At 38.6% G+C, this 27,697-nt stretch overlaps 1 protein-coding gene across 1 annotated transcript; it reads right to left on the reverse strand.

The window, feature by feature from the left end:
- Positions 1-200: 200 nt before the first annotated feature.
- LOC106092899 (aminopeptidase N) lies at positions 201-27,697 on the reverse strand. The gene is made up of 6 exons (XM_059363493.1): positions 27,471-27,697; positions 10,415-10,899; positions 10,187-10,342; positions 5,584-6,997; positions 812-1,332; positions 201-741 (listed from the first exon to the last, which is right to left on the reverse strand). The coding sequence occupies exons 2-6, from the start codon at positions 10,891-10,893 to the stop codon at positions 477-479; spliced, it is 2,835 nt and encodes a 944-aa protein (XP_059219476.1). The 5' UTR covers positions 10,894-10,899; positions 27,471-27,697; the 3' UTR covers positions 201-476.

Below are 27,697 nucleotides of genomic sequence, written 5' to 3' on the forward strand. Positions count from 1 at the left end.
CCCATATCTTAGTGGAATGTTCATGGGCAAAATTTGCATTTGCATTGTTTCGTCACGACTTTCACTGCGACTCATTTGGTAGACATTTTTAGCAGAATCCATGGCGGTGGGCCCCCAAGATTCGGCTCGGCCGAACTTAGTACATTTTTACCTGTTCCAAACTATTTCACCTTCCATTCCTTAAAATAATACAAAATGGCTTAAAATTTGTTGTATAGTTATTTATTTGTATATAAATAGAGATGATTTATTCATTCCATCACAATCACTATGGGCCGATGATTTTAACAGAAAAAGAAATGGGCGAGAATGCTTAGCATTGTAAATATTTGCTAATAGCTGATTATAGCTACTACATCTCTGAAGTTCAACAACATCAAAAATTTTCAATATATAAAAAAAAAACAAGTCCTTAATACAATAAAATTAACTGGAAAAGTTTAAGCATAAAACATCCTTCGAGTTTGATTGCAAATTTATTCACCGACAATATCCTTCAACAGACCCATTAGGGATAAACGATCATGTAGGCGAGTTTTCATGTCCTGAACGTTGCGACCGATCCATTGAATATTGAAATTGATCGTTTCATAGGCCGACTGAACACTTTTTTCAGACTTTTCAAAATATTGTTTATTGGCTTCCACCAACTGGGTAAGCTTATTGAGTTCTTCAGTGGTAATGATTTGATTGGACAAAGCTACCAAGAGTTTACCAATATCTGTGGACTGTGTACCAAAGCTGCAATGTAAGAAAAAATGTGTTGGCCACATTAGAGTTAAGTGAAGACTCATCAAAACCTTGTACTTACAACTCATGCAAATGGGCAATATTTTCGGCATAATAACTCCTAGCAATGGGAGCACCAACCTCGCTGCGTGCTATGGAACTAAAAGCAAAGGTTACATCCTGTTTGCGTATATATTCTGCCTTATCGAACGTCAAGTCGATGTAGTCCCTAAGCACCTTATCGTTACGCGAGCAACCCAAAGACACTATAATAGTTCTCTTTTCGGTGGCCACATTTGAGGCCTTATAACGTTGCCACAAGAAATCCCAATCATCTTTGTCGCCATGCCGTATAGCTGTACAATAAACTGTGGGTCTCAAATCAGCGGGAATACTATTTTCGGTATCTGGATTTTTCGATAATTTCCATTGTTGGAAGTAATTAATGGCCGTTCGTACGCAATCTTCCAGTTCGATGCGACATGCCCAACCTGTTACCAGGGATTTGAGTAATATTTGCGAATGTGATTTACTTGTTTCGATGGTGTTGTTCAAGCCATCCAAATTGAAATAAATCGGTTGAATAATATAGCGAAGATAAGTCTGAAAATGAAAAAAAGGGATTTTGTTAAAATTTTAAACCATTTATAGAATTGTTTAAATGTATAAGAGACCAACAAGTGGTGTAAATTGTTAAAATAGTGCACATTGTCTTGGGAATGGCACAAAATTGGGCCAGCCCGAGGGTCTGAACATCAACCCTGAGAAGACAGAAATTTGTCTGTTAATTAGGAAGACAAAGATAGATAGGATACGCACAAGGAATTTCCTTCTTCTTTCCTCAATATCGAATACGGTTAATTACCTGGGCGGAAAATGAATTGGAAGTCGTTATGAAATGGGGATTGAATGCCAGGATGGTCCACCGGTATTTCGAAAATGTGGTCAAATTGATTCTAACACACGCATCGATAGTATGGTGGACCGCAATTGAGAGGAAGTGCAACGTTAAAATGGACATTTTGTCTTGACATGAATGTCGAGTTTAACGCAGATGTCGAGTTTAACTGCGAGGCCCAAGGGTGAATACAATGCGTCTACTAACGCCCCCACGGGTGTTGAAAGTCAAAGCAAAATCTTACGAGCAACATTTCAGCCAAATCGAGTGATAATTGCCCCTTTTAGAGGCTCAAGAAGTCCATCAGAAGCATATCAGGTTATGGGGTGATTTGGACTATACTGGCGAGGGTGTTGGAATTCAAAACAAAATACCTCATGCAAAATGTCAGCCAATTCGGATAAGAATTGTGTCCTCTAGAGGCTCAAGAAGTCAAGATCCAAGATCGATTTTTATGCTTGCTAATTCAAACCTGGACCGATATGGCCCACTAACAACCGACCTACACTAAGAAGTTTCAAGCGCTTAGCTTTACTCCTTTGAAAGTGAGCGTGCTTTCGACAGACAGACGGACGGACATGGCTATACTTGATGGAGTCTATAATGAATATTTCGAGGAGTTACAGACAGAATGACGAAATTAGTATACCCCCATCCTATGGTGGAGGGTATAAAAATAGAGGAGAAACGTCTATTCCGGGAGTTAGAAGAGAAAAATTTAAATAATGAACTGTGAAATAACAAGCCAGAATAAAATCGAGAAATACTACCAAAATTCTACTGCAGAGACAAATAAGGACATATGGTAAAAGATACAGGCAGTGTGTTTAGGATATGGAACTGATGACGGTATATAATGTATAACCCCGTATCAGAAAAATACGGGTAAAAGCGTAGCAGTAACATGGCTGAAGATCAACAAGGCAGCAAGAACCGATGGGCTACTAGCTGAATAATTTAAGGCCGTTGCCTCGTCGTCGCAATTTCATTGCTAACTCAGGAACCTATGCCACGTAACCATGAAAGGAAAAGGTGCTGAGTAAGGATAATACAACAGGTTAAGAGAACATGTCGTCTTGGTATAGACGGAGCGATGAGGACCAGCCCCACTAGGTCACTGGAGACTATTCTAGATATCCGACCCATATACTATGAAACTTAAAGCGATGGGAGAATGAATGGATAGGGGATAGGAGCAGGTCATACCATAACTGTATAATCGTAGGAGACCTGGAATGAATGGAAGTGGTTTGAGATCGGATATCTGAGACGACACTTGAGGTAGAATGCAAGTTACCCCAGCCGCATAGTCTTGGATTGTCGAAACTCTGGTAATGCTATCTGAAAATTCATGCTACATAGATGGATCAAAGCTAGAGGACAGAGTGGGCCAGAGAGTCTTTATTCAGAACCCAAGGACTGAGATCCGGGTGATCACGGAATGCATTGTTGTTGTAGCCACATTTTCATGAGGAGGTGGCGATCCTCGTCAAGCTGCTGTAGATGAGAAAGCTCGCGGAAACAAGGTGGCCTTGGTCATTTCAAGGCGCCAGTATTTGTACAAGGCACTCAGTATTTGTACAAGAGACTCTCCACTCGATACCGCTGATTGTCCGCGACTGTAGTTGCAGCTACTCCGTATGGAGTATTCTACTATGCGCAACCTGTGGACGCACCCGGTAGCTCGCAGCTAACCTTCTCGTGACAGCAATGAACACAACACAGATCGGGCTTCAATTTTCCAGTATGTGTGGTGCTCACAGCTATCCCGTGCAGGAATGATTGAGGTGGTGTTAACGCAACGACGTCGAGTGTTAATAGCTTAACGGTCAGTAAAATGGCCAGGACGGTAAGTTCACGAACGGTCTTGGAGTGTAAGAAGTCGTCTGAGTATGGCACGATCCGCATTGTTTGCGTGCCGTGCCATAACGGAATAAGGAATGAAAGAACCGATGGTTTGGCAGTGATGGCCAGAGGACTGTCCTCAATTAATAGCTTAACGGTCAGTAAAATGCCCAGGACGGTAAGTTCACGAACGGTCTTGGAGTGTAAGAAGTCGTCTGAGTATGGCACGATCCGCATTGTTTGCGTGCCGTGCCATAACGGAATAAGGGGGAATGAAAGAACCGATGGTTTGGCAGTGAGCGCCAGAGGACTGCCCTCAATAAACTTGGTTAACCCGAAAACTTTCGGGGCCACGCAGTCCGAGTTGAGGGCGTGGGCGACGAACGCTCATGCAACACTGTGGAACAGCGCAATGGTCGGTATGACGACGAAAATCCTATGGGGAGATTCGGATCGTGAGAAGACGAAGCTATTAATGAAAGTAAGTAGAAAGGAGATCAGTATAACTTTCGGTATCATAATGAGTCACTTAGGACTACGAGCTCACTTATGCAGAATAGGCGCGAGAAGAGCTAGCATGTGGGGAAGATGATGAGATGTTGCACAGTGGAATAGAATCGAAAAAAACTAGTAATAAATATGAAATTTGAGAACGGCTAGAAATAACTCTTTGAAATGTTAAATGGTTACAGTTGAGGTGTTATCGAGATCATTTGCAAAATGTCAATGCCCTTGGTACTAACTACTACTAAATTTTCCATGAACATTCCATTAAGGAATTGGGCATTCTTCTCTCATATCAATGAGTGGGGTTCCATTAAAGTTTAAGCTCAATGATAAGCGGCCTCCTTTTTTATGCCGAGTCCGAACAGCGTGTCGCATAGCGACTCCACGTGGTAGAGAAGTTTTAGCATGCCAGGATACCTTACAAGTAGCCAGCATTCGAATTTTTTTCTGATGTTCACGCTGGGATTTTAACACAGGCGTACGGCGTCATAGGCGGACATGCTAACCTCTGCACCACGATGGCCCCCTAGGTAACCTTTAAAAAACCAAACATACATTTTGCTCGAATTTTTTTTTACAAAATCCATAAAACACCTATTTTGAGTAAAGATAATTTAAAAATCGATTTTTTTTTTAGTAAATTTGCTGTGAAGGCTACAAATAAAGTGCAAAAAATTTTTTGTATTTGTTTCGGACACATATAAAGTAAAAAAAATCATTACCACGAATGTGGGATCTGGGCTTTGCATTTTAGGAACTCGAGGGGTTTTCCAATTTTTTAATAAAAAATTACCTATTTTGAAGTGCATATTGCACCTGCTTAAGTTCACATATCTTTTTCAAACTTCACTTAAAACGCATCTACAATATGACTTCTTTGCAAAACAAGAGAATAATTTGAAAAACGCATCTAATATATGCATTTTTTACAAAAAAAAAAAAGAAAAAAAGATGATGTATGAAGTTTGCCCCTGTTCCTTAATGGAATGTTCATGGGCAAATTTTCCATATCCCCAAAACCAGTGGAGATATTGTTTATCGCGGATTTTTTTGTGAAGATTTTTGAGCATTGTACAGCAAAAAAATAATTTTGTAAATGAAGATTTGACAGCCTGAACAATTTTTCGAAATGCCGGTGTGACCAACTTGAGGGCCCTGCCAATAGGCACCCGGACTACCTAGAGCCTTGAAATTTTGCAAATGACAACACCTCAGCTCTAAGCATTTCAAATTTCAAAAAGGTCTCTATCCGTTCTCAAATGGCATATTTTATTACTAATTTTTTCGATTCTACCGCACTGTGCGTTGGAGCACTTCTTATGTCATTAACCGGCATTCGCGCCTAATAGAGGCGTGAATTGACTTAGTGACGTGATATGGAAGACAATTAAGAATTTTGTTAGAAGCACAGAATTCTTGACGTTGATTTTCACATTCAGCAGATTACTAGCTTAGGTGTATGTCCATAGTGGCATGGCATGGCACCCTCTTTTCAACCTATCCTTATCTTTATCTGTATATTTGGGCATCATATGTAGTGGTGTTTGCCTGTTTCAGTGCTTTTACTTTTCTCACAAACAAATATACAACAGTTTAGAACTTACCTTTATATAAGCATGCTGTTCCGGGAAAGGTCTCAGAAGACGAATCACATTGCTCAAACCATCCAGTGCCGACTTCCATGGTAAGTATTCACGTTCTTTGGTCAAATATTCCATAATATCGAAGGCAATGTCATAGTCCTGATAACCACTCCAGGCAAACGATATGACATCATCGAGTATGTGGGCACGATTCATGACATGAATGGTATCATACTTATCACTATTAAAAGTAGCATTTAATAATTTCCAATTATCGAAATCGTACATGACGCGATAGACCCCCGATAATTGAATGTTAAAAATAATCCATTCATTGGCAGCTGCGACATTTTGCAACTGCAGAGGTACACTTTTACCAGACCCATCACATTCCAACCATTTTTTGGGTGTTGTTGTTTCGAAATCCAATTCACTATTGGTGGTATAACTAAGAGGCACCCACCAGCATTTTTTGGCTTCCTCCTCGGATATGGTATTGTTTTCCAAATACCGGTGTTGCGTTATATCTATGGTTCCCGTTTCATAATTGCGATTAACCTTCACCAATGGGTAACCGGTTTGTAGAGTCCAAGAATCCATAATGGTCTTCATATCATATTCCGGTTGAATGCGGTTAAATTTGTGGGCCTTCTCTGTGAAGGCTGACCACAAGTCGTCTTGTTCGGCATTTTGATATTTGTGCTTAGTCAAATAATCGCGCACACCTTCAAAGAATCCATCCTGACTCAACAGCATGTGCAACATTCTCAAGACCGCCGAACCCTTTTTATAGGATATAGAGTCGAAACGTTCTCCGATTTGACTGGTATTCAAAATTGGCTGTGATATGGGATGACTGCTAAGTTGCGCATCGCGGCGGAATATCGATAAGGAGTTTTCCAATGAATCAGCATTGTATGAATCCCATTCGGGACTCAAATTGCGTACACCCAGGCTGGCAATGTATGTAGCGAAGCCCTCGTTAAGCCATAGATCAGTCCACCATTTCATAGTGACAAGATTGCCAAACCACTGATGAGCCAATTCGTGGGCTATAACTTCGGCAATGCGCTCCTTATTTGACTCCGACGAGATATTGGGGGCAAACAGCAATGCAGTCTCTCGGTAGGTAATGAGTCCCCAATTTTCCATAGCACCAGCACTAAAGTCAGGAATGGCTATTTCATCGACCTTTTTTAAGGGGAACGGTATGCCGAATATTTCCTCATAGTATTTAAGAACATTGGGACCCACTTCCGACGCAAAGTCACATTGGTCGATGTATCCACCTCTGGACCAGGTGCGGAATACAACATCTGAACCTTCAACCTTTGATTCTTTGTAGGTAAAATCATTGACAGTGTAGGCCACTAAATAGGTGGACATGGGAACGGACTCTTCGAAAATACTCCAAACAAAGTCGTTAATGCCATTTCTAAAAATAAATGCAAAAGGAGAAGAACAAATTTAAATACAATCAAAAATTATAAATAGTTATTAAGAAAAAAAATATAAAAAAAATATTTTTCTTGACTTCTTGAGCCTTTAGAGAGCTCAATTCTTATGCAATTTGGCTGAAATTTTGCACGAGGTCTTTTGACATCCAACAACTGTGTCAAGAATGGTCGAAATCTGTTGATAACCTGAAATAGCTGCCATATAAACCAATCTCCCAGTTTGACAGTCTCAGCCACCGAAGGGCGCAATTTTTACTCGATTTGCCTGAAATTCTGGGGTGGTATTTTTCTATGACTCCTAACAGCCATGACAAGTACGGTCCATATCGGTAACTTGACAAATGGCATATAAGATTCAGCCCGGCCGAACTTAGCACGCTTTTAACTTGTTTTTATTTTTTTTGTTGCCTCTATTTCAAATAAAATGCAAAACAACAAGCGTTGTATAAAATTTCTCCCAAATCAGAGAATAATTGTGCCCTATAGAGGCTCAAGATGTTAAGATCCCAGATGGGTTTGTATGGCAGCTAAATCAGGTTATGGACCGATTTGAACCATACTTTGCAAAGTTGTTGTCATAACGAAACACGTCGTGCAAAATTTCAGCCAAATCGGATAGGAATTGCGCCCTCTATAGACTCAAGATATCAAGACCCCAGATCGGTTTATATGGCAGCTGAATCAGGTTATGCATTTTTGGAAGTCATGACAAAACACGTCGTGTAAAATTTCAGCCAAATCGGATAGGAATTGCGCCCTCTAGAGACTCAAGAAGTCAAGACCCTAGATCGGTTTATATGACAGCTATATAGGTTATGCATCGATTTCACCCGTACTTGGCACAATTTCAGCCAAATTGGATAAAAATTGCGCCCTGTATTGGCTCAAGAAGTCAGGATTCAAGATCGGTTTATATGACAGCTATATCAAAACATGGGCCGATATGGTCCATTTACAATCCCGACCGAGCTATTTGCAAAAGTTGGGGGTTTAAATCGCGTGTCATGCACTGGGTATATACTACAATTGTCAGACCTACAATGATAAATGGATGTTGTTGTTGTAGCCACATTTGTATGTGGAGGTGATGATGCCCGTCAAGTTCCTGTAGGTGAGCTAGCTCGTTCCGGCCCATAGTACCGATCGTCGCGGGAACGTGGTGGACATTGATTATTAAAAGTCGCCGAAAACTCGCCTTGTCATATCGAGCATCATAGGTACTCAAAGTTTATGCAAGAGCCGGTGCCGCCCGCCCACTCACTGTGACTCTCCGCTCGATACCGCTGATATACCGCAGCCTGTGGACGCGCCTGGTACCTCGCAACTAAGCTTCTCGTGACAGCTATGAGCACCACACAGATTGGAGCTCAATGTTCTAGCCTGTGTGGTGCTAATAGTTATCCCTCGCCTTGTCATATCGAGCATAATAGGCACTCAGAGTTTATGCAAGAGCCGGTGCCGCCCGTCCACACACTGAGACTCTCCGCTCGATACTGCTGCAGCTAAGCTTCTCGTGATAGCTACGAGCACCACACAGATTGGAGCTCAATGGGTCAGCCTGTGCGGTGCTCACAGATATCCCGTACCGGTGCTATATGGTGTTGTGATCTGGTGGACGGCGCTTCAAAAGTCCATCTGCTGTTCAATACTCAGCCGGATCCAAAGGATGGCTTGTTTGTGTATAAGAGATGTGCTCGTGAGTGATTTTTTTCACTCACGATCACGAGAAAAAAATGTTACTCACGCAAGACTTTTTTATGTCGACTCACGTTTGCGCACGGTCACGAGGCAAAAATTTGCTGCATCCAGTGCTTTGGGGCTAAGGTAGTTTTCTCTTTGGTCATGTGGCGCCGACGGACACTGTGTTATCCTTGTTATAATGCCTGAGCTGCTTTTTGATAAAAAGTACTGTACCACTATTCCTGATAGAACCCATTGGAACTACAATTTCTCTAGTTATAGAAGTTATATAGACTTCTATACGAATGTTTCCAAACTAGACGATCAGGTGGGCTTTGGGGTGTACTCTGAAGTACTTGGACTGGCCATATTGAGAAGGTTAATCGACCACTGAAGTGTATATCAAGCGGAGATCCTTGCAATTTAAGAAGTGGTGGAATGGCTAATATATTATGTCAACGACGTTTGCCATAAATATCATCTCAGAAAACCAGGTAGCCATTAAATCTCTCGCGAATGTATTCCTGAATTCGAAGATCAACCTCGACTGTCGCAGATCTCTCAACGAGATGACTAAACAGTTACAAATTCACTTGTTCTGGGTGCCGGGCCACAGAGATATCACAGGGAATTGTGAAGCGGACAACTTTGCGAGACTAGGAACAATCTTATACATTCCATGGGAACTGGAATCTGTGGGTATGTCTCTAGCGACATGTAAACTATAGGGTTGCCCAAAAAGTAATTGCGGATTTTTTAAAAGAAAGTAAATGCATTTTTAATAAAACTTAGAATGAACTTTAATCAAATATACTTTTTTTACACTTTGTTTCTAAAGCAAGCTAAAAGTAACAGCTGATAATTGACAGAAGAAAGAATGCAATTACAGAGTCACAAGCTGTGAAAAAATTTGTCAACGCCGACTATATGAAAAATCCGCAATTACTTTTTGGGCAACCCAATAGATCTTCAGGATCAGGCCCTAAGGGCAACGGAAGTTAGATGGTCGCAAAGGGGGGGTTGTAAGCATCCAAAAATTATGTAGCTTAATCTATAGACGGTCTATAATCTATAGACGGTCTACCGCTTTGCTGTCGCTGGCTAGTACGGAGGTCCAAGTCATAGTGTCCGTCATGACAGGTCACTGTCTGATCGGAAAACATGCAGACAGACTTAAGGTTGCCTGTAACGGCTGTTGCCAAAATTAAGAAAGGGAATAGAACGTCTGCTGTGTATGTCTGGCAGTCAGAAGGTGTTCCAGTTTATGTTCTCATTTCTTTGACAACTTGTCTGATGTAGCGGATGTGAACATTCTCAAGTTGTTGGGCTTTTTAAAGCGATATGGATAGTTCAACGGCTGGAACTAGAAGGCATCTTGCTTCTCCTATTCCCGTTGTATCACAACGGACGAAAACGTCTAAGTGAGTTTGATGGCAGACTGCTACTTACACCTAACCCAAGCAAAATTCTTCAAAACCAATACTTACACAGGAATCTGTTTTTCCAAAGGCATGTTACTCAATGCCGTTAAAGATTTATGATGGCCCAGCCATATAACGAATTTAGCCTTGTAATTTGGTTCATCCAGGCAAGGGAAAGCAGCACGAGCTGAAGCGGGCTCAAATTGAGTTACCGAGAGCCATCTGAAATAAAAAAAAAAACAGACAAACATTAGATAATTGGGTATGGCAAAATTAAATTCCTCGAAATCTTACTTGGTCTCATTGGTGTCCTTGGCCACATAGGAACTACGATAGTAGCCATGTAATTTCTCATTTAAAATTCCCGAGAAGAACAATTTGATTTTATACATCTCCCCCTTGCGCAAGGTCTCATGTAAGTGTATTATGTAGTAATCCTGCTCGGACACAGTTTGAGTTCCTTCGGTGCATAATTGAATTTTCTTATTGGCATATCTCTTCAACTGTATGCGCGACTCATCGATTGTTAAGTTTTGCACATGTAGAGTTATATTTTTGGTATCCTCCAAAACCAGGAATCGAATTGATACTTGTCCATTGAATGTTAGATTAGCGGGATTTTCCAAATGTGTTATGACCTTAAGTTTATAGCGATCTGGCTGTATGGATGTGGGTAGACGGTAGTGCGTATAAGCATTAGCTACAGTCAAAAGTAGACAGATAGTCGCTAAATATAAGCCTATAATGGCTGAGGGATGGTGATGGTCCTTCATTGTGATCTAGAAGAAAAAAATAAAAGTATTATCGTTACATGTTCAATCATGCTCAATTAACACTGACAAAAATTCCATGTTTTAAACAAATCAAAAATCAATTATCTCACGGAACTTACACATAGGAGTCCATACCAGCTCTTAAAAAACAACTGTTAACTTTTAATAATTATCCGTTCATTAGGAGTGCCGGCGCGTGTTTTACTAACCAACAAAGGATAGGCGTAGGTTAGGTTAAGGAAGAGGAGATGGAAAATGCCTTCTTATTCCTTCCGAATCGCTTTAAAAAGTCCAACAACTTGTGTATGTTCATACCCAACAATTTCATTTCTTTTGAGGGCTCGTTTACCCCTCAACGAAATGAGAACCGAAAGAGTAACTCCTTCTGGCTGCCAGTACGGGAGACACACAGCAAATGCTCTATAGTTTCTTCTTCTTCCTCGACGCTTTCACAGCTTCTTCAGAAGTCGTTTCTTGCAACCTATTTGCAACAATCAGCATGTTTTTTGATCAGACAATGGGCTGTCATACGGACAGAACGGCTGAGACGACTGTTCTGTTCTAGCCAACGACAGTAAAGCGGTAGACTTCTACAAGTCTAGAGTGGGCTACTAAATTTTAGAGTCTTCACGATCCGCACTTTGGCCTGATCCTGAAGTAGTAGCTTACATGTCGGTAGAGGCTACCCACAGATTCCGGTTCCTCTGGAATGCGTAAGGTAGTCCTAGAAATGCGTAAGGTAGTTCCTAGTCTCGCAGGATTGTCTGCTCTATAATTTCCTAGGATATCTCTGCGGCTCGGCACCCAGAATGGGTGAGTTATAAGGGCGGTTGTTGAATTCAGAAATATGTTCTCCATGGATTTAATGGCTGCCTGAATATCTGAGAAAATATTAATGCCTGTCGACGTTATGGAATTATATCTTCCCACTCCATCATATCTTTAATTGCAATGAGCTCCGTTCGGTACACACTACAGTGGTCGGAAAATCTCCTCGATATTACCAGTTCTAGTTCTTCAGAGTACAATCCAAGGTATGATATATGACCAATTCTAGCTCTTCAGAGTACAATCCAAGGCTCACCTGGTCCTCTAATCTGGAATCAAGTCTGCGGACCTTCTATTATCAGGAATGTTGTAGTTCCAATCAGTTCTATCAGAAACAGTGGTACAGTACTTTTATCAAATAGCGGTTCAAGCATAATGTAATCCAGAATACCGGGAACATCGGATAATGTATCAATTGCAGCCAATACATGATACGCGGTTTAAGCCAACTTTTGCCAATGCCCCTCCTATAGGTGTATAAGAGTTGCCTTTTCTGCCCTTTCCAAAATGCTGGATTTGGATCATAGATGACACATTGTCTATAGCCGCCGCATGACCAATAAGAAAGCTCTCTAAGCCTCACAGCAGTGGTCGCAACAATTTGTCTAGACACAATGTCTAGAGTCTTTGAAAATTGCAAATTTCCCCATGAACATTCTATTAAGGAACAAGGGCAGACTTCTTACATATTAATTAGTGCTGCCTGATTCAAGTTAAAGCCTCCTTTTTATAGCCGAGTCCGAACGGCGTGTTGCAATGTGACACCTCTTTGGGGAGAAGTTTTTCCTTTTTTTTCTGATGTTCTCGCCAGGATTCAAACTTAGGAGTTCAGCGTCATTCGCGGATGCTAACGCTCTACGGTGGCCTGCGTCCAGGGACATTAGCTGTAAAATTCAATTCAGTGTATCCGATGTTGTCGTCCTCAATGCAGTTGATGCATACTAATCCGGCTAAGTATTGAAAAGTGGGTGGATTTAGAAGCGCCGTCCGCCAGACCACAACATCATATGGAAACTTCAGCCAGTGCATGACGCGTAGTTTAAGCCCTCTATTTTGCTAATGGTTCTCTTACAGGCAAAAGTTGCCATTCTTGCCCTTTCCAAAATGTTGAATTTGTAGTTCAATTTCCTGTCCAGCAAAACACCAAAGAATTTTGCGCTTTCACCAAATGGAACATACTTTCCTTCCAAGGAGACAGGTGTGACCTTGGGTAACTTGTATCTCCAGCTGAAAATAACAACTTACGTCTTAGACGGATCTACGCTTAGACTACTTTCGGTAGCTCACTTCGCTGTCGTACGTACAGTTGAGGAGTACCTCTAAAAGTACTGGAAAACATTTCTCTAACCGCAACAGCTACGTCATCAGCATAGGCGACCATTTTTACACTTTTTTCTTCCAGAGACAATAACATATTGTTAATAGTAATACACCAAAGTACAGGATACAGTATATCTCCTTGAGGTGTTCTCTGGTTACCCTTCTTTCTTTATCTACAGATCCCAATTTTACCGTAATGCATCTTTTGTGAGTATGTAATTAATAAACTTTCTTACGATAGTGTTGATGTCTAGAAACTCCAGTTTCTTTATAACTGACGTCGGTTTTACATTATTGAAAGCATCTTCAATGTATTCCTCGTTAGTGAGCTAACTCTTTACGTAGGCGACTTAATCGTGAAGGGCTGGTTTAGTGGACTTGCCCTTACTATGCATGCTGTTGCCGAGACAAACGATATCCAGAAATCTTTGCACTAAAATATGTTTCAATCAACCTTTCGCGAGCCTTTAGCATAAGGGATGATAGTCTTATAGGAAGGATATATTCATCTTCATATGGTACGGTTTTCCTGCTTTTAGAATGAGAATATCCTTTGTGTTTCTTCATCCCACAGGTATTACGAAATGCTGATAGAAGTATATCTCTCTAAGCCAAGGAACCAGTCTATCGTACACAGCTTGTAATTAAACCGGCGATACATCATCAGGGCCTGGCGATTTAAAGGAGACAAAATTTTTTATCGTCCAAAGGATTTTCAACTCAGACACAATTTCCCTAACAACATCCAGCGAATGCATATAAATGAAAACCTATTCTGGCGACACCTTTACAGGGAAATGTGTATCAAGTTCTAGTGTTTCCTGACTAGATATTGTTGATACATTTTTAAACTTCTGAATATATCCCACCATAATAAGTCTGGAGGATAGGATCTTCCTTAGCCTAGAGGCCTCAGTTGTATGCTCCAAGAATAAAGGCTCTTTGTAAGAATAAAGGCTCTGTGTCTCCTATTCCCCGTACCCTTGAGTAGTTTAAATCCAGAAATTCTTACTCCACGAACCATTCCTCCGCACACCTATGGTTCCTGGATAAGAACCACGTCAAATCCTTCTGCCATCCATTAGAAGCACCATTAGAGCCGCTGAAGCAGCCTTACAATAATGGAAATTTATCTGCAGAAACCGGACCATATTCAGAATTCAGAATTTCCACAACTGTTGATTTAGCCTCGCCTTCTGAATCCGCCAGCAGTTCATCCTCACAAGATTCATTAGATCTTGCCATTATGTGCTTCCGTAGGCATCCAGGGGCAGGTGAGAAAGCAGTGGAACCACCCTTCCTAAGGACATTGGACACTTGCGATGTGGACGATTCCTCCTTAGATGCTTCACTAGCTGCTGCTATCGAAGAACCTTTTGATTTCCGTCCTTTCTAGCTGGTACACAGCTTAAGCCCAATTTAATCGGATGACCCACCCACACAGGCCTTATCGGGTCCCGCCTCCCCTCCTCTTTTAATAGTAGCAGGGAGATTTTTAGTATCCTGGAATCCCCAAGCTTTGTAGACGTTGATAGTTCTTCAGATAAGTATTCAGCAATAACAGCTCTATATCATATACCCTCTGTCATTTAATATCCTCTATCGTTAATGTCTCCTTCAATCCCCCAGATAATTCCTCAGACAAGTATTCAAGAACAACAGCAGTCATTTTATACCCTCTATCCTTAATGAGGGCCAAGGGCACAAAGGATAAATATCATGACCGTTAACATGTCTATTTTGATAGCGAATATTTTGTAGTTTCCACCAACAAATCTCTTTGAGTGTACCAACTTGTAAGAATAGAAGTTATCTGAGCTAAGTTACAAAAAACAGCTTTTAATGGTTTAAAAGGAAATCTACTATCATCAGGTTTTTAGCAATTCAACAATCTCAATACTCAACATTGACCTTCCCAAGTAAAACTCAGAATGTGGTTTTACAGCCTTCCGTTAAGAGTAAAGAACATCTAATGTGGTCTCCTTTGGATAAATCAGGTTTTTCCAATACAGTAGTTGACAAGAATTTTTTTATAAAAAAAACATTGATTTATAGAGGAAAATGGAAGTGTCAAACTAGCTTGTCAACTTTATCAAGAGTTTTTTTTGGCAGCAAGTTGACCAGTCCCATTAAGTTTAAGTGCCGCATCTCGTTTCTTACGATTAGCTACCATGTACTGCCACCAACAAAAGTATTTAATAGAATTAATTAGAGTGAATCCAAGGATAGATATTTTCCACTGGCTCTATTGATGCATGATTAGACCAATACTTATTTACGCCTCAGTAGTTTGGTGGACTGCTATGGAGAAAAAGTGCAGCATAAGGATCATACAACAGTTTCAGAGAACATGTTGTAGGGGGGACTGCGTCGACCCGAAACCTTTCGAGTTAAGGGCGTGGGCGACGAATGCGCATACCACCATGTGGAACAGCGAAACGGTCGGTAGGACGGCGAAAATCGTATGGGGAGATCCAGATCGAGAGAAGACCAGGCTATTACTGAAAGGAAGTTAGAAGGAGGTCAGTATAGCTTTCAGTATCATAATGGGACACATAGGACTATGAGCTCACTTAGGTAAAATCGGTGCGGCAAGTGATAGCATGTGTAGTGCATGCGGGGAAGATGATAAAACTCTGGAGCATTTCCTATGTCATTGCCTGGCTTTCGCGTCTAACAGATACCGGGACTAAGACATAAAACAACTTAGGGGAGTGGCATGGAAAACAATTAAGGATTTTGTAAGTAGCACGGAATTCCTAACTTAGATTTTCTTTTTCGAAGTTAATTTTTTAGTATTAAGAGCGCAAAACTTGCGGATTAATATTCGCACCCTCCTTTCAACCTAACCTAAGCTGGAAATTAATCGTTACCAAGTACTACTACCAAATTTTCCATGAACATTCCATTAAGGAACAGGGGATACTTATCTCATTTCAATGGGTGCAGTCCGATTAAAGTTTTAACTCAATGATAAGGAGCCTCCTTTCTTTATGCCGAGTCACCACTTGCTAGAGAAGTTTTAACATGGCAGTATACCTAACAAAAGTAGCCAGCATTATTAAGAGGATAACCATCGATGAAATTTTTTCTGATGTTAACGCCTGGATTTATTCCCAGGCGTTCGGCGTCATAGCCGGACATGCTAACCTCTGCGTCACGTGCTAACCTCTGCGCCACCGTTACCAAGTAACAAGTAAAAATGTGCCAAGTTCGGCGGGTCGAATCTTGGCAACAGATAGACAAACAGAAGATCGGTTTATATAGAAGCTATTTTAGATTGTAGCCCGATTTGGACAATACTAACCATATAGGTTGCAAGCCATAATCAAACATTATGTACAAAATTTCAGCCAAATCGGACTACAATTACGGCTGCCAGGCTCCCAATGTGAGTCCCGATCGAATAATAATTGCGTTTTCTAGGAGCTCAAGAAGTAAAATCGTAGGACCACTTTATATGGGAGCTATATCCGAATCTGAATCGCAATAACCCGTTTGCAATCCTCAATGAGCTACATTAATAAAAAGTATCTGTAGGGCTAACGAACACGTAAGTGTTCGATCGCTATCGTGATTTCCACAGACGGACGGACGGACATGGCTATATCAAATGTCTAGAAGATTAAGAATATATATACTGTTTGGGATCGCAAATCAATATTTCGAGGTGATACAAATGGAATGACTAGATTAGTATACCCCAGTGAGTATAAAAATGAACTAAGTTCAGCTGGTTTGAATCTTAAAAGCCTACCACCAAGTATTCTACAAAACAAAATTTATACAAAATCGTTCAGTGTGTAGTTGGATTATGGAGTTTGTATCAAGGTTGTTTTGGTATAGGTTTTGTGGGTCATACGTCTATTTCACATAGCAAATTTCAGCCAAACTAGGAAATCAAAGTGATCAGTATTTGTTGTGGATTTTAGGGTCTTAAGCTTGTCTCTTTCATCAAATTTCAAATTACTTCATTTGAGAGCTAAGAACTCAAATTGTTTGTTGGTCTATATCTGGGACAAATTTGGTATCGGTCTTGTGAGTCTTAAGCATATCATATCGTATATCAAATTGGGCAAAATTTAGGTTCTATGAGTCTCAAGAAATCCAATTGTCAGATAGGTATAAATCGAAGCTATTCCTAAGTATGGCCTTATCTAGGAAGTATTTGATGTGGGGTTTTAAGGTCATGGGCATGCCAAATTTCGCTCGATCCGGGTAAAAATTAAGCATGTAGGAACTCAAAAAGTCAAGCTAGTTATCAGATGTCCACAGTTACATATAGGAGCCAGGGGGGGGGGGAGTCTTTCTCTCTGCTTTTACGAACAAAAGCACTAAGTTATAATACCCTGTATCACACTTGTGGTGTAGGGTATAATTACAGCGAAAAATATTTTTTTGTGGATATGGTGACTTAACATATTCATTACCATTTTCGATTTTAATTAGAGAGAGCTCAATAAACACTTGTTAATATTCATTCAATATTGATTTATGAGGTAAACTTTTTTTTTAAATTAATCATCTTTACACAAATAGGTGCACTAAAATGATGTACATGTGATAAAACTTTTAGGCCAAATTGCCTTTCATTAACATCCAAAAAAAAAAAATGCCCACAATTTTTTATTTGATACCAAAATCCCCTAGGGGCTGTTTAAAACATTGTTGACTAAAGTGTCTATTTTCGTATGAAGAGAAAAGGTGTCAATGTTTTTAATAATCAATAAAATAATAACAAAAAAACAACAAGTTAGACAAGACCGTTAGAGTTGCGCATAATTCACAACTCAAGTAGTTTGCCATCAAAACATTGCTGACCATAAAGTCGGGGTCAGCCGGAATGTCAAAGCACATTTAAAATGTTATACTTTCTTTTGAAATCCAATTTTTCAATGTATTCAAAATTCTACATTCAGTTATTAATGCATGAATATTTTATAGGTATACCAAGAAAAGGGCAAATGCGAATTGATGAAATAATACAAAGATCTTACTAATATACATATTAAACAAATAAGGAAAGGCAAAAGTCGGGCGGTGCCGACTACGAGTATATGGTTTCCCACATGGACGCTATATTTACTGCTCTAACAGTGTCAATAGGGCGATGTATATTATATACTATACATATATATATATGAGAGCTATATATTAATTAAACTGATTTTGATAAAATTCACTAAAAATGTCCACAGTCATAAGAGAATGATATAAGCCAATTATTGTGATTTTTGTTATATTACTAAGAAACGAACGAACATATACATGGAGACTAAAACTAAGTCTGAACCGACTTAGACCAAAATCCTTACACATAGTAGAAGTCATACAAGAAGATATGATGAAAGATCGGTTGATTAATGCTCTTGCAATGTAGTAAAAATCGGGCAATACATATACAGTGACGCAGATATGTCTACATTACTTACTATAATTGGCCATGACAGAACATTTGTTCCACTAGCCGAATGTATTGGGTTGCCCAAAAAGTAATTGCAGATTTTTTAAAAGAAAGTAAATGCATTTTTAATAAAACTTAGAATGAACTTTAATCAAATATACTTTTTTACACTTTTTTTTCTAAAGCAAGCTAAAAGTAACAGCTGATAACTGACAGAAGAAAGAATGCAATTACAGAGTCACAAGCTGTGAAAAAATTTGTCAACGCCGACTATATGATAAATCCGCAATTACTTTTTGGGCAACCCAATAGAATAGCATTCCAATCGCCTCGATTTCCTGCGATCATTTTTTAATCTCTGACACCAAGTTTCGAGGTGTCAAGTTTCTCACCACTTGAGTTTTCCATCGGGCTCTGATTGTCCCGTGTACTACGTGTTTGCCTTCATAAGACTTCTTTGCTGGAGCTTCTTCATTTATTCTGACAACATGATCTAGCCAACGCACCGTTGTATTTTGATACGTGTAACTATGCTATCGTCGTCATACAGCTCGTGGTTCATACGACGCCTATATTCTCACTATCGCAAACTGGTCCATATATTTTACTAAGAATCTTTCTCTCAAATACTCCAAGCACTGTCTCAACTGCTTTTACAAGTACCCACGCCTTAGCAAAACACGGGTAGCATCAGTGTCTTGTATAGTGTAATCTTCGTCTGTCGAGAGGTGGCCTTGTTTCTAAATTGCATACTTAATCCAAAGTATCATCTATTTGCCATTATTATTCTTTGTTTTATCTCAAAACTGGTGTTATTCGTTTCGGTTACGGCTGTGGCGAGGTAGATAAAGTTGTTGACTATCTCAAAGTTAATCATAACTGCAGCCTTTGAAAGAATCGAAAGAGAGTCAGGGAAAATGGGTCGGGCAGAAAAAAAAGAAGACCTTAGCGGAATTCGCCTTTGAGCAAGCGTTGGCTACGAATGAATTCATTAAACCAGTTTTCACGGTGCTGTAGGATAATCACCGCTGACAAAATTATTTTCTGATGTTCTGGCCAGGATTTGAACTCAGGCGTTTGACGTTATAAGTCGATCTAGCCCTGTCCATCCGTCTGAAGAAATCACTACTGCGTCTTAAAGAATGAAGCAATTCGCTTGATTGTCGATGTAAGTCATCGGTTTCCAAATTTGAGATCTTGGCCCCTTGGAAGACTCAATTCTTCTCCTATTTGGCTGAAATTTGGTCAATGACTTGTGTTATGAATTCCAATGTGCTTCAGGTAACGTGTTGTCTAGACATTGACGGGACGATGAGAACAACGACTTCTAGGGCAATTTTGACAATTTTGAAATTATAGACGTAAAAGTTTAGTTTGAGATAACCATTGTGGCTATAAGACTTAAACTATGGCAGAGTAGTCAAATCGGGAGATCGGTTTATTTGGGAGCTATATACAAATCTGAAACCACATGGCCCATTTGCAATCCCCAACGACCTACATCAATATTAAGTATCTGTGTAAAATTTCAAAATAAAGCTCTAGGAACCGAACAAGGATGATCGAGAGACCGGTTTATATGGGAGCTACATCAGGTTATACACTGATTTTGGCTGTGTTTGGCACAGTTGTTGGAAGTCGTAACAAAACATCGCATGCAAAATGTCAGCCTAATTTATTTTCGACAATCAAAGATCTTGTAGTGAAATTCCATACTAACTTGACTAACAGTTTGACAATATAAGTTCCCTTATCTGAATCCTACATAATCTTTATTGGTCTACGAATTTAAGTTTGGATGTAAGGTGTACTCCATTCTTAAAATACTTTATTTTAGCCCGATATTCTCATGATGTCTGATTTAGTGGTGTTTTCGGGGGAGAGGTGGTCCCCCAGATACTTGGCCCTGAAAAAATATAAGCATCCTGCTCATCTCTCAAATACCATTTATTTAAACCCCATATTGCCATTGAAGGAGGAGTTTACAGGATGAGGCGTTCCCCAAACACATGACCCCAAAATAGGTTATCAAGTTCGTTTTCTAATCTCAAATACCTTTCATGTGAGCCACATATTGGCATGGTCGAAAAATTTATTCCCTTTGGGGGTATTTTGGGAAAGGGGTAGACCCCCAGAAAATTGATCCCGAAAATGGGTATCAATTCTTGCTCTACCCCCCAATACCTATTATTTAAGCTCCACATTGACATGGTCGGTAAATATGCCCGATTTAGGGGTGTTTTGGGGATTGGGGTGGTTCCTCAAACACTAAGCCCGGAAAATATATCAGCAACGTGCTCTATTCTCATCATTTATATGAACCCCATATTGCCATTGCCCTCAAAGTTGGATATCAAATTCGTTTTCTAATCTCATTGAAACTCCTTATTGCAAAAGTCAGCAAATATGTCCGGTTTGGGGTATTGGCCCTAAAAGCTATAAATATTTAGTTCCACTCTCTTTAAGACCCAAATTGTTTTGGTGAGCAAATACGTCCTATTTGGGGGTTGTTATGGTGGTGGGACGTCCGCTAGACCTCTGCGCTGCGTTGGTCTTATACAGGCGACAATACAATCGTTTTACACAATACAATTGTTTTCTTTGAACAGTCACATTTTTTCTGGGTGTATGTAAAATAAAAACAAATACACTTTCTACTGCAAGTCATCAAGATTTCAAGGGAACCTATTGTGTGAGTTTAAAGTGCTTTACCTTACATCCATTATAATACTACAGAAACTTTCCAGTTGCCAATGTAGTTGGACGGCTTGTATTTGAACAAATCCGCTATCGTAAACGCATTTCCTATGCGTATTATTATTATTTTGTGGTTGCCTCAATGAACTTCATTATATAGGCCATGACTTAAATGAATGTTGTTAAAAAAAAGTGTTCTTTATTAACATTTTAGAAATCGTCGAATACGCGTTAATTAAATCTACGGGCTCAATGTGTATCACATAACTTTTCCGTTGTCTAGTAAAATCTGAAAATACTTATTTAACTACAGATGGACGGACGGGCGGACGGACGGACGAACGTAATCAGCCGGTTAGTGTCAAAAAATGCAAACATGGTCAAGCGAAATAAAATGAAGGTTGAGGTTAATTCGCTAAGTAGTGTTAGTTGCGTTTTAAGTACAACAATCTTCCCAACAAAAATTAATTGAATCGTTTTAATTTCCACTGCCAAACTGTCAAGTTAATACCCTCCGCCAACGGTTGCCACAAACAAATCAAATACTTTTTGTTTCAATCATAGGCGATTCATTGATACGTTTGGCACGTATACCGAATATAAAATAAAACGTAAACATAGGATACGTTTTCTGAATTTTAAAAATTATGTGTAATGATTTTGAAAAAAAAAAAATAAAAATTTCCACTCAGACTTTTTTTAGCAATCCTTAGAATTGTGTTACAGTTAAAGACCTCTCAATCGTTGATAAAAGGGTTATTGTACCCAAACTTATAGCCAATCATTATATTGCCTTTTAAATTCACTGCTAATTTTTGTCTTCATTTTTGTTTTAAGTCATAATAAACATAATTTCATCAATATTTTTGCAAAATAAAATTTATTACCTGCTTAATAATAAGATGATGACGTTTCTATAAATATTTTCCTGGTGTTCCAGAAAACAGTTTTTATTTGAAATTCAAATGTGGGTTCAAATTAGCAAGAATTTTGTCTTAATTGTATTTCTAATAAATACAAAAACATTTAAGTTCGATTGTCATTGAAAATATTCAAGAATGACTAGAAAGTAGATCACAACAAAAAATTCTAAATTAGAAAAACTTTGTTCAAAAACAAAAGTTAAGCCTTCAACCGAACCCGGCCGCATCTCTGCATCTTTTTTGCATATAAGCACCAGAAGTTAAAATTTATTACACTGAACAAAAGGGTACCATATTATGAAGTAAAAATTTTACTCAAAATTGATATAAAAATTGTATTACGTTTTATGAAAATTTTCTCTTTTGTAATGAAATTTTGCTTAACCACGGTAACATATTGGGTTGCCCAAAAAGTAATTGTCGGTAATATAGTCGGCGTTGACAATTTTTTTCAACGGCATGTGACTCTGTAATTGCATTCTTTCTTCTGTCAGTTATCAGCTGTTACTTTTAGCTTGCTTTAGAAAAAAAGTGCGCGAAATTTTGTTTACATTTGTTTGTTTGGCGTCAATTTTAATATGGGTACCACATGTATTGAAAGAAATTCATTTAACAAACCGAATCAACGATTGTGATTTGCACCTTAAACGCAATGAATTTGATCCGTTTTTAAAACGAATCATAACTGGAGATGAAAAACGGATTGTTTACAACAACGTTAGTCGAAAACGATCATGGTCCAAGCATGGTGAACCAGCTCAAACCACTTCAAAGGCTGATATCCACCAAAAGAAGGTTATGCTGTCTGTTTGGTGGGATTGGAAGGGTGTGGTATATTTTGAGCTGCTTCCAAGGAACCAAACGATTAATTCGGATGTTTACTGTCAACAATTGGACAAATTGAATACAGCCATCAAGGAGAAGCGACCAGAATTGGTCAATCGTTAAGGTGTCATATTCCACCAGGACAACGCTAGACCGCACACATCTTTGGTCACTCGACAAAAACTGAGTGAGCTTGGCTGGGAACTTTTGATGCATCCACCATATAGCCCTGACCTTGCAGCATCAGACTACCATTTATTTCGATCTTTGCAGAACTCCTTAAATGGTAAAACTTTCGGCAATGATGAGGCTATAAAATCGCTCTTGGTTCAGTTTTTTGCAGATAAAGGCCAGAAGTTCTATGAGCGGGGAACACTAAATTTGCCAGGAAGATGGCAAAAGGTTATCGAACAAAATGGCAATTATATATTTGATTAATGTTCATTCTAAGTTTTATTAAAAATGCATTTGCTTACTTTTAAAAAATCCATATACTTAAAAAGGGTATGGGAATTTCGTAAAACTTTTTCTTTATAACCAGTTTAAAAATCTTCAATTCTAGTTCAAAAATACTTGCGGAAGGAAAAATTACATCCCAAATTAGATTTTGTGACATAACAAAAAAAATTTTGTACGAAAAAAAAAAAATTTTTAAGCAAATTTTTACTAAAGTTTATTACCATATATTTTGAGGACATGTCAATATGAAGTCCACCACGTTGTAAGAACAAATTTAATATAATACTTTTTAGTTAGTGAGGAATGAAATATGGTATACATGATCCTTGAAATATGTAAATGCACTGTTATAACATTTTCATTAACTTCTTTTAAAAGATATACTCCTTTACAAAGCAATCAGCATGTTTTGTTATAACGTTTTCATAAATTTTCATTAGCGAAACAAATTTAGTTTTTTAGAACTTTCATATATACATTAAAAACAAAATTCATTTGTGTGTAGTCAATTGTTTACTAAATGCCTTTTTAATTGTTTTTATATGATGATATATCTGCAATCATTTGATCACAGTGTCCTACTATTTCCTTAATTATACCCACCATCGGAGGATGGGGGTATATTCATTTTGTCACTCCGTTTGCAACACATCGAAATATCCATTTCCGACCCTATAAAGTATTTATTTATATTCTTGATCGTCGTAAAAATCTAAGACGATTTAGCCATGTCCGTCCGTCTGTATGTTGAAATCACGCTACAATCTTTAAAAATTGAGCTGAAACTTTGCACAGCTTCTTTTTTTTTTTGTCTGTAAGCAGGTTAAGTTCGAAGATGGGCTATATCGGGCTGGATCTTGGTATAGCCCTCATATAGACCGATCCGCCGGTTGCTGAAATTTGGAACAATGAGTTGTGTTAGGCCACTCGACATTCTTCTTCAATTTGGCCCTGATTGGTTCAGATTTGCATATAGCTGCCATATAAACCGATCTCTCGATTTAAAGTTTTGGGCCCATAAACGACGCATTTATGGTTCGATGTCACCGAAATTTGGTACAGTGAGTTGTGTTAGGCCCCTCGATATAATTCTGCAATTTGGCACAGATCGGTCCAGATTTAAATATAGCTGCCATATAGATCGATTATTGTCAGATTTCACCGAAATTTGGGACAATGAGTTATGTTATGCTCTTTGACATCCCTCTTCAATATGGCCCAGATCGGTCCAGATATGGATATAGCTGCCATATAGACCGATGTCTCGATTTAAAGTCTTGGCTCCATAAAAGGCGCATTTATAATCCGATTTCGCTGAAATTTGACACAGTGACTTATGTTAGGCTTTTCCACATCCGTGTCGTATATGGTTCAGATCGGACTATATTTGGATATTGCTACCAAAAAGACCAATATTTTGTTGTACAAATTGAACAATAACTTGTAATTATTAGACCACTTAATGTCTGTGCCGACTTTTGTCCATAAATTATACATTTTTCACCGGATTATGACGAAAGGTGGTTTACCCATATACCCGAGATGGTGGATATTCAAAGTTCGGTCCGGCCGAACTGAACGCCTTTTTACTTGGTTTTCCATAAATTGTTCGTACTTTTTGGATAAGTTATCGTAGTTTTGGGTTAATTTTTGCCTTTCTTTGGATCAGGGCTTTCTTAGCTCGAGAATTACAGAATATTTTATAAAAATTTAAATTATCACAATGCAAACAGCTTTAATGCCACTATTCTATACTTAGTTTTCACTTATCTATTATATAGGGTGATTTTTAAAGAGATATAGGAAAGTTTAAAAAAAAAAAATCAGAAAAATGCATGAAATTTTTATTTGAATCGATGATACGGTCCATATAATTTAATATTTGAAGATTATTTCATGCAAATATTGACCGTGACTGCGTCTCAAATGGACCATCCGCTTAGTCCAATTTTGACATATTCTTTCCAACATTTCGGCCGGTATCTCACGAATTATTGTCCCAATGTTGTCTTTCAATGCGTCAATTGAACTGAATTGGCATGTCAGTATAGACATGAGTTTTAACATAGCCCCACAAAAAATGGTCTATAGGAGTTAAATCGCACGATCTAGGCGGCCAATCGACCGGTCCTGAATGTAAAATAAAACATTCATCGAATTCGCCTCTTAATAATTCCATTGCTACGCGTGCTGTGTGCCATGTGGCACCGTCTTGTTGAAACCACATGTCATGCAAGTCAAGCTCTTGCATTTTGGGCAAAAAAAAGTTGTTTATCATCTCACGATAGCGCTCACCATTCACGGTTACGTTACGATTCGCATCATTTTTGAAGAAGTACGGTCCAATGATGCCACCAGCCCAGGACGCATTGGTAGCTCTTGCAATGCTCCTGGCTGATCTTCACTCCAAAATCGACAATACTGCTTATTTACGTACCCATTGAGCCAAAAATGAGCTTCGTCGTAAAATGGAAGAAGTTTGCATTTTGATAATAAAATTTTATAATTTGCAAGTATTGTTCGTTTGTAAGACGATTAATTAAATTATAGACCAAACTAAAAAATGCTTGACAGTGAAACAAAACACGAAAGTGCATGAGCTGTTCAAACCAGTGTTGCCAAAAAGATAACAGCTAATAAATCACCCTTTAACCCACAAACAAAAAATTGGGTGGGATATTTCAGGGGGCCGCGCCACCTCCAAAGCCCTTCAAATGGAAATATAAACCAATAATGACAATATGGGGCTCAAATGAAAGGCATTTAAGACTAGATCAGGAATCTGATATATAGTGGTCCACTTCCCCCCGAAAATACTCCCATATCGGACATATTAACTGTCCATAGCAATATAAGGCTCAAATGAAAGGTATTTGGGAGTAGAGCACCAATATGATATCCACATTGAAGGCGAAATATCCGAAAGACCGTAGCAGTATAGGGCTCAGATTAAATAAAAGAGCGAAAGAAGGTGCAGCGAAGATGGCCTCTAGCTAGTGAGCTTATATTTGCGAATTTACTTGCATAGTCTTCAAAATACTCTTAGAATATAACATAATTCGGAAGTTTATGAATGTACCAATAAATTTGTTCTGTAAAATTATGAGGTCATAGCTGTCCTATTATTTTGAACACAGCTGTATATGTTCGTCTAAATTGGTCCTATATTGCAATAATATCGTCAAACCGATTCTCAAGAAATTGTTCACGAGGAATGAATTTGATAGAACTGGGCTCAGAATTTTACTCTCAGGGTCTTTGCAAACGCATCTATGAACCGAACTTCTTCAAAATTTTGCACAACGGTTTTCTCTATGACGCCTACAACATGTACGACTTTTGGTTGAAATTTTTCATATCAAATTTCAGCAAATTTTAATCTTGACGACTTAGCATGCATATCCAGGGTGGTGTAGGGTGTCAAAAAGTCGGGTTTGTTATTAGGAAAGAAGAAGGAAATTGGCAAAACTGCTGTTGTGGGATTAAACCGAATAATCGTTAAATGGTCGATTGATTTAGCTGTAATCCATTCTCAAGATATATTGTTTCATTTGTTATTGCATATTTGCCCAAGAGCATTCCAGTAAGAAACAGGCGACACTTTTTTCATGTCAACGAGTGCAGTCATATTCAATTTTAAGCTTGTTTTTTATTAAGCTTTTCAATTAATGTTGAACCAATGGGTCTTACCATTACAGTCTGCCCTAAGCGAGCTAAAAATCTTTGGCGTTACCTTAACTTAGCCGAACTTACATTGGGGATGATGAAGTATTTTCACGATTATTCGTATTTTTTTATCAATACCCCTTCTATTAAATTTGTAAATTGCACTTGGGTATACGTATAGGTATATCTCTCGTCTCTCTCTGGTCATTATATGTTATTATTACATATTAATTTTATGCTTGATTACGATTGTTCCGATTCGAATAAGTACTAAAAACATTGATGCGGATGAATGAAGTTATTTAATTTGTAATTTTAATTTAATTGCAGATTTTGTAACATTTTGTTATTGAATTTTCATTGTACTTGTATATCAAATGGATTAAAAACAGCACCTGTTTAATGCCAATCAAGTTTTCTTTAGGACATTTTCAAAGTTATTTATAAATATTCACCTTTTTTTTGGAGTACACTTCCCGCACGTTTTCAAATTTATAATTGTTGGTTTGTTTATATTTAGTTTTAATTATAAATTTAAATTAACACAAGTTTCTCTTTTTTTTTTGTTTGATCACAAAATCAAGCGCAACGCACTTTTTTTTCAAATACTTATTCCGACATCCACGACGACCATCTATAACCACTGGCGGCCGTTGGTTATCTGTGGTTACCCGAAGTCTAA

The sequence above is a fragment of the Stomoxys calcitrans genome, chromosome 2, assembly GCF_963082655.1.
Source record: "Stomoxys calcitrans chromosome 2, idStoCalc2.1, whole genome shotgun sequence".
Taxonomy (NCBI): domain Eukaryota; kingdom Metazoa; phylum Arthropoda; class Insecta; order Diptera; family Muscidae; genus Stomoxys; species Stomoxys calcitrans.

Bases quoted from the DNA above. Each gene is read 5' to 3' on its own strand.
- LOC106092899 (XM_059363493.1), bottom strand. From the start codon at position 10,893: ATGAAGGACCATCACCATCCCTCAGCCATTATAGGCTTATATTTAGCG. The intron at 10,343-10,414 runs GTAAGATTTCGA...TTTTTATTTCAG, and splicing joins AAGGACACCAATGAGACCAA to ATGGCTCTCGGTAACTCAAT. The intron at 742-811 runs GTAAGTACAAGG...CTTACATTGCAG, and splicing joins ATTGCCCATTTGCATGAGTT to CTTTGGTACACAGTCCACAG.